Raw genomic sequence first — 8,576 nt, forward strand, 5'->3', positions numbered from 1 at the left:
GCACACATGCCTGGCGTGAGTTTAAGCCACCGGATCCGGGACTCGAACCACGGTCGACTACGTGGGAGTCCAGCGACATAGCCATTATGCTAACTGCTGGTCCCACTCTGTAGTTCGTGACAGTTAATAAACAATTTTCAAAATTTTAAAATACTGAATTTTAAAGATAATGTTCAAAATATTTCTTGTAATTTTGTATAATTTTGTTTGTGAATCTATAACAGCAGAAACAGTATGGTTTTAAATATTTTTAAGAAAATATTTACATGTCAGCTATTCAAATTGTTGAAAGGCAAATGCCCAGCCCATTAGTCGCACATAAACCTTCTCAGTTCAGCCCTGCCTACCAAGTATTCTGTGATATACCATCTGATAGCAAAGATCAGTCTCTTTTTTTTCCTTCAAAGTCTTTCTCAAGATAATCCTCTGGTGTGGTTGCTCTTTTGCAATCTCTACTGATTACAATGCTGGCTGGGCTGGAAAAGTCCAGGTTATTTTATGCTATAAATGCTTTCATATATCTTCTCTGATCCTCTCTGCCATGCAGAACTATTTATGGTGCCAAGCAATCTTTCTACAAGCTTCTGTTGGCTTACTTGAGATCTACCTTAGTTCCATAGTCTTCTGATTGATCTTCAGATATGACATTCCAGTCAAAGCTCTGTCCAATAATGAGTATTTCCAATTTCTGATTCAATGCAACAAGCATTATTGAACTTATGCAAATGACCCTTCTGCCACAAAATTAGAATATTCCCAAATATTTCCAATTCCAAAAGGGTCAGGAAGGAAGGAAAGTTTACATTTCAATTTAAAGAAACAAACAAGAAAAGTGTTTTAACAAGTGGCTGAACCTTTCAACAACTCAAAAGAAAGTAAAATGTTTAAATTGGGAAAACAAAGCATAGTAAAAAAAATCATTAATGTTTTACTCAGAAGTCATAAAATTCTATTTCACCAGTTTAGTCTTATGTTTAGACTATCTTCTTTTGCATATGCAGTGTTGCTGTGGTCCAATCTTTTCGTTTAAACCCCGGAAGTTAGCATTCAACATTGTTATTGATATTTCTTGTCCCTAGCATTAAATTGGTCATTTTCTTGGTTGCCTTTTGTTCTCTTATTTCTGTGTGTGCCTTTAGTTTTCCTGGTTGAGCACTCCTTCCAGAACTTCTTGAAGAGCGTGTCTTCTACTGGCATATTCTTTCAGGTTTTGTTTATCTGAGAATGTTTCTATCCTTTCTTTCCATATGAAAGATAATCTTGCCGGGTATAGTATTCTTGGTTGAAACTGTTTTTCACTTAACACTTTGAATACATTTTCCCATTCTTTCCTTGCTTGCATTGTTTGTGATGAGAGGTCTGAGGGCAGCCTGATGGGATAACCTGTATAAGAAACCTGATGTTTCTCTCTTGCCAATTTTAGTATCTTGCATTTGTCTGTGAATTTGACCAATCTGGCTATGATGTGCCTTGGAGAAGGTCTTCTTGGGTTGATACTATTAGAGGTCCTTTGTGCTTCTTGGGACTGGATATTTGAATGCCTCTTTAGATTTGGAAAGTTTTCTGCCAAGATTTTATACAATAGATTATCAATACCCTTATTTGTTTCCTCACCTTCTGGGATACCAATTATCCAGTTTTTTGGGCACTTAATACTGTCTAGTATTTCTCATATACTATTCTCAAATTTGGGGGTTATTTTCTCAGTTTTTTTTTATTGTTGTTTTTTCTAGATCAGAGGTTTTGCCTTCAACATTCAAGATTTGATTTTCTGCATGGACTAATCTGTTTTTAATACTTTTGAAGGAGGTTTTGATTTCCTGGAGGGTAGACTTCATCTCTAATAGCTCCATTTTATTCTTTATTTTTGGTGTATATTTCCTCTTTCAGATCATGAAATAACTTCAATACCTTCTGGAACTCCTTGTCTATCTTCTCCTGCATCTTCTGGAGTTCACTATCTCTCAGCTTTTGCATCTAGTTTAGTTTTGTCACTATAAATATTCTGAAGTCTCTATCAGGTAATTCCATGAATTCATCTGTACTGTCTGTGGATGATGAGGAATTGTTCTTTTCCCGTAGGGTAGAGATATTTCTTGGTTTATCATGTTTCTTGTGCATCTCTGATTGTTTCTGGTCATTCCGTGACAAAATCTCTCCTCCACAGTGCTTAGCAATTTTGTCTGAATATTTTGGGAGTCTAGGAGATGGGTAGAATTTGATTTTTTTTTCATTGAAATGAATAGAAATTGAATAGACATTTCTCCAATGATAATTCAAAATTAGCCAGTAAGTGTGTAAATAGATGCACAACATTATTGGTCACTAGTTTTTCAATCACGCAAGATAATTTAAAGGTCTGGTGTACAACATCATAATATAGTTAAATAATGTATTAATACATAAAGTCTGTTGAGAAAGTAGGCATCATGTTAAGTGTTTTTATCACACTAAAAAAACAATAATCAAAATTAGGATAAGACTGTAATTACACAAGATGAAATACTTGACAGGAATTCTTGAGAGGCTTATAAGTTAAAACTTAAAAACAAAAAATGAAGAAAGAAAGAAAAATACCATTATCAGCAGATAATGTGATGGTTACAACACTCTACTCCCATCCAGACAACCATGGCCTGAGTCTCAAACTTTGTAGCTTCAAAATCACACTGGGCACATGAATGTGCATGCTAAAATCCCAGGAAGAGGATGGAAGAGAAGGGATTGTGGCATGGTTATCCTCCCCTTGGGGGAGACAATTTTTCACTTTTCCTCTCATTGTTTCTATCTGTCTCTCTCAAGTGAGCACATCCACCCTATGGAAAAAAAAACTTATAAAAGAAAAAGGGACCAGCAGTTAGTGTAATGGCTATGTCGCTGGACTCCCACGTAGTCGACTGCGGTTCGAGTCCCAGACCCGGTGGCTTAAACTCATGCCGGCGCGTGTGCGTGTGTGCCCAAGATCCCGAGAGGAGAATGGAGGAGAAGGGATTGCGCGGTGTGGCCATCCCCCCTGAGGGGGATTTCTCGCTTTCTATCTCTCTGTCTCTCTCTCTCTCTGTCTGGTGAGTGCATACACCCTATAGCAAAAAAAAAAAAAATCTAAAAAAAGAAAAGAAAAAGAAAACCCTTGAATAAAACTTAGAAAGATAAAAAAAAAAAGGAATAATGCAAACCAAATTTACTTCACATTCATTGTGATGGTTACAATAATAATAACCAAAAATAGCAGGTTTTGGTGGAATGTAGACTGGTTGGAGCTCTCATTCAGACTATCAACATTAAACTTAGAGTTACCAAATGACCCCTGAGTTGAACTCCTTGGTATCTACCACAGAGAAATTACAACACCTGAGAACTTTGCCGTAAATATTGGAAGTAGCATTATGCATATTAGCCTAAAAAGTAGTGCAAGAAATGCACACTGAAAGTATAAACTTTCCAATTTTATTTTAAAATTAAAATGCATAAACAAATGTGGTTATATCAATACCTGAAATACTGTTTGGCAATGATAAGAAATGAGGTGCTTGGGACAGCAACTTAATCTGGTGATTAAGAAACCAGGATCTCAGATGGCAGATTGTGTAGTACAATTCCCAGACCCAGTGGATTGAAAAATACACTAGGAATATGTGCATGTGTTCAAAATCCTGATGAAATGGAGAAATGGAAGAGAAGGCATTGCACAGTGGCCATTCACAGTGAAGGATTCTTTCTCCCTATGTCTTTCTTGTACTCTCTATCAAGAGCATACTCTCTGGCAATTTTTCTTTAAGGAAAAGAACTTAAGTACTTGTACATACTACAACCTACACAATCCTTAGAAATGTTTTGCAAGGTGACATTCAGTCAGGAAAGACCACATGTGATATCACTCCATTTATTCTAAGTTTTTAGAATAGGCAAATCTACAGAGATAGAAAGTGGAAAAGTGTTTTCCAGAACCTGGGGCAAGAGAAAAATAAGGAGAGACTATTCATGGGTGTGAGGTTCTGTTTGGGGGTGATTAAAATATTCTGGTGCTTTGACAAGTATTTGGTAAGAGGTACCAAAAGTTTTGTCAATAGACATGATCTCTTAATGACCTTTTCTGCCAAAAATCTTACTCAGAGAAACACACAGTGTGTTTAAAAAAGATTGAATATCTACACATTGCTTACAGATGTACAAAATTAGTCACATTAGAAGAGGCCAATATGGGTAAACAAGTGTAGCACAGCCATGCTAACATGTGATAGTCACAGAAATACTAACATGAATGCACATTTAATTATATAATGTTATGTGTACAATGAATGTTAGGGATCCAACACCATTTGCAAGATGAGGCTAACAATGTGTGTTCATGTTGTTACTGTTACAAGTGCTGTAGAAAATTCTAGGTCTTCAAAACTACATGATGCCCGAGTATGTCCACATACTTCTCTGCCTGACAGAGAGAAAGCAGAATACAAAGCACGTATTCTGCCTTGTGATGTGGACCAAGGGTGGCAACCCTCAAATACGCATTGACTTTCAGGAGAAAACATGTTTCTATTTTTTACACAGAATGCCTGAAATCAGAGGTTATTTTGACCACTTATAATCACTTTTTGCCACCCTAACACTGGTAGAGAAGATAAATTAGTGGCTGCTATCAAATAAGAAATTATCTGTTGATTGTAAAGTGTATGGTAATTTCTTTGCCTAATCTAAAATACAGTGTATTTGTGCTGGGAACGTTCAATATATACATGCTGTAAAAATGTTCCATGACTGATTGTGAAGAAAGAAATAAGAAAAGAAAAAATAACACAGATGTAAAAATAATTGTCAGAAAATGCTGCATGTTTTTATTTTGGCTAGTGATAAAAAGATAAAGAGATAAAAAAATAAAATAACTGGAAGGCACAGATATTGGACAAGAAGAGGCCTTCATACAAGACAAGTCTTAAATTCTATCTAAAGATCAGAAATCCTATCAGCTCTCTCCTGTGCAAAGTGTCCTGGAGAAATGACAAGTTTCAAATGATACAAACTAAATTGCTAAGGATATGCACATCCATGGAAGAAAATTGCATATTGCCTAGCCTTCTCCTGAGACCACAGACATGTTAATAGAGTGAAGATTTTTACAAGGTGTTTCACTATGGCAACCTATATAGTATGCACAGAACACAGGCTATTTGCTGGCCAACTTCTCATTAAACATTTAACTATAGTAACTCAGTTGTGACAGATGCCTGCTGCAGAGGTACAAAAGGCCAGATTTAGGGCAATTTTTGCATTGTTTTTTAGAAAAGTTAGGAATGAGGATCAAAAGGGTATTATTCCTCTCTGATAAATTATCTTTCTTGGTGATTTTATTTTTATTTATTTTTTTATTTTTTTGCTATAGGGCATGTGTGCTCACTGGAAAGACACAGAAATAGAAAGCAAGAAATCGAAGAGATAGAAAGCAAGAAGTCACTCCACAGTGGTGACAGCCATGCTACAATCCCTTCTTTTTCATTCTCCTCTTGGGATCCTGGGCATGCACACTTACCTGGTGTGAGTTTAAGCTGCTATGTCCAGGACTTGAACAGCATTTGACCATGTGGGATTCCAATGACATAACCATTACACAACCATTACAAACTCCTTGGTGTTTTTTTTACAGTTAATATCACAAGCCCAAAGACCTGATGCCTCCACAGAATTGAATGATTGTTTTTCTATGTCCGTATAAGATGGTGGTTATAAGGCACTCGTGGCTTCTCTACCAGACATATTTCTGCAATGCATTTTTCAGCTGAAAGTACTCAGTTAGCCCCTTGATGCTAACAATGATTTAACATAGACAGTGCCTCGGTTTGCATATAAACCTCACTACATGGCTTTGTGTGTAGGAGAGACTCAGGTCCCAATCTTCTCACTCATTGTGGGCTTCCCAACAACTGAATATGGGGATAGTAATGATGGAATGGACAACAGACTATATTGATTTCTCTCTTCTGTCTTGAAAAAGTGAAGGGAAATTAAAAAAAAGGAAAAAAATGGTAATATATATATAACAAGGAACTTACCAATAATCTTTCACTTCTTGATTTAGTCTCATCAGGAAAGATAGCCCAAATATGTCTCTTTTATCTAGCAATAAATAAAGAAAAAGAAACCCACCCAGTACCAGGTCCCCATCTCTGTAGACAATTGACTTCAGGTTTTGGAAGCAATTGTCAAATGTCTCACATGCCGTCTGTAAAGGCTCCAAAATTAGTAAGAGAAAAATCAAAGAGACTGAAATGTCAGTAGACATAACCTAATGTGTGCTGAGCTAAGAAGATAGAACTGGATTGGTTCTCCAGGCTCACCCCTGTGCAGGGAGAATCAAATTCTTCAGTGGGCACTGACATGTCCCATTTTTTTTTTCCTGCCTGCTCCTAACTTGTAAAAAAGTGTGAGCCAAGCTGCATGAAAGACAAGGTCATAGCTAGGAGCTGAAAAAAGGCATTTCTAAGGGAATCCCTGTGCAAAGACTCACTCTTAGTATCACTGTGATCTGAGGTCTGTCTTCCCTTTCTTTTTACTGTGTCACTTAAGTCCCATCCAAGAGCTCTGGGGATCTCTTTGCCCTGAGGTTCTGCACCTGCCACCCCCCATTTTGGAAAAAAAGAAAAAATTAAAACATATTTGGGGCTTTATTCTCCTTGGATTCTATAACTTTCTTAAAGCTCAGTAAGGCTTTCAGGACCACTCCTTCCTGAAACAAGCTCTGTAATTTTGTGCCCATGAGAGATTGAAATTGATTGTGTAGGAAGACTGCCCCTAGGCATTTGGTTGAATGAAAAAAAAAAAAGTCTAGTATTGAAATCAATGAAACACCTACCAGGAAAATTCGAAATGATGCTTTAGCGAGGAGAAGAAGGGCTGACATCAGTCATTGGTGGCTCCTTAGCAAAGCACAGAACACATTTCATTACTATGTCCACCATCACTCCCTGGTCGGCAATATCAACCTTGGAGAAATGGGCTTTATGATATACAAAGGAGTAGGCAATATTCCAGAGAAGATTGTATTATTCTTTATCACACCATCTTTCACTAAAGTAACCCACTGACCTTAGCCTGGTGTCCTGTCCTCTGCCCTTTGATAATTCAAACACTAAGTCCTCATCATTACATGTTTTAATTTGTAAAAACTAAAAAGAACTTACTCTTGATCAAGCATTTACATTTTAAAGTATCTTTTTCATCTACTCATTTGACCAGAAGTATTTATAATACCTTTTGCTTCTTTCCTTGTTTATTTATGTATGTATTTATGTATAGGGCATATGTGCTTTCCAGAGAGAGACAGAGAGAAGAAAAATGAGAAATCACCTCATACGTGGGTTGGCCATGTTGCAATTTTTTTTCCCTTCTCTTTTCCTCTTAGGATTTTGAGCATGCAAACACACGTGTGCCCACATATGATTTCCAAGGTGCCAGCTGTAGGAATTGAACCTTGGTCAGTCATGTAGAAATCCAGTGCCTTTATCATCACACAATCTGATAACACTGATAATTTATTTATTATATTTCTGTTGTTTGACTAAGTATACATTTTATAGATTTGTATATAAGAAGGTGTCTTGGAGACAATCAGATGATGTAGTGGGTAAAGTAACTAGATCCCACATGACTGACCATACTGCTCAAGTCCTAGATTTGGCTGCTTGAAGATCACAGGGGGCCTGTGTGTGTATGCATCTTCCAAATCCTGAAAAGAGAATGGAGAAGGTATTATATCATGGTCACCACTCTCAAAAGTTATTTCTCTTCCCCCCCCCCCACCTCCAGGGAGAGTTTGGTATTATATCATGGTCACCACTCTCAAAAGTTATTTCTCATCCCCCTCCAACTCCAGTGAGGGCCTGCATTGTATAGCAAAACAAACGAATAAATAAATTTTTAAAAATAACATTTTGTTAGATATTAAACTTGGGAAATGGAGAAGTCCAGCCATTTCACATATTCATTACCTCACAACTTATGTTTTGGTGGTGAGAACATCATATCTGCTCTCTCAGTATTTTTCAAGTAAATGATATGATGTCATTAACTCCATTGTGTTCAATGGACCCTTACAATCATTCTTGTTGGCTAACTAAAATTTTGTGCTATTTAACCAATATTTCCTAGGGTTGTTTACTTTCAGCCTTGGAAACAATCATGTTACTCTGTTTCTATAAATTTGACTTTTTTTTGTTTTAGTTTTGCTATACGGTTTGTGCAGTCTCTGGTGAGGGTGAGAGCGAGAGTGAGAGAGCGAGAGAGCAAGAGAGCGAGCGAGAGAGAGAGAGAATCACCCTCCGGGGAGGATGGCCATACTGGAATCCCTTCCCCATCCTCTGTTTGGGATTTTGGGAATGCATGCATATGCTCACTACAAGCTACCAAGTCCAGAACTTGACTCTCACTTTTAGCAATGTAGGATCCAGGTGCTTTAACCACACCACCTGGCTGATATATTTTTTTTTTTTTTGGAGAGATTTTCACTGTAGGGCGCGTGCGCTCGCCAGACAGACAGAGAGACATAGAGACAGAAAGCGAGAAATCACCCCCCAGGGGGGATG

General features: G+C 37.3%; 1 protein-coding gene across 1 annotated transcript in view; it reads right to left on the bottom strand.

Annotated features, from left to right (window-relative positions):
- The window catches only part of LOC102480450 (vomeronasal type-2 receptor 26), a 56,627-nt gene that overhangs the window by 31,965 nt on the left and 16,086 nt on the right, over window positions 1-8,576 (bottom strand). Inside the window, exon 3 of the mRNA XM_014585113.1 lies at window positions 3,298-3,398. Coding sequence (XP_014440599.1) covers window positions 3,298-3,398 — 101 coding nt within the window. The remainder of the gene's footprint in view (window positions 1-3,297; window positions 3,399-8,576) is intronic.

This window comes from Tupaia chinensis, unplaced genomic scaffold, assembly GCF_000334495.1.
Source record: "Tupaia chinensis unplaced genomic scaffold, TupChi_1.0 Scaffold148884_1, whole genome shotgun sequence".
Lineage (NCBI taxonomy): Eukaryota > Metazoa > Chordata > Mammalia > Scandentia > Tupaiidae > Tupaia > Tupaia belangeri.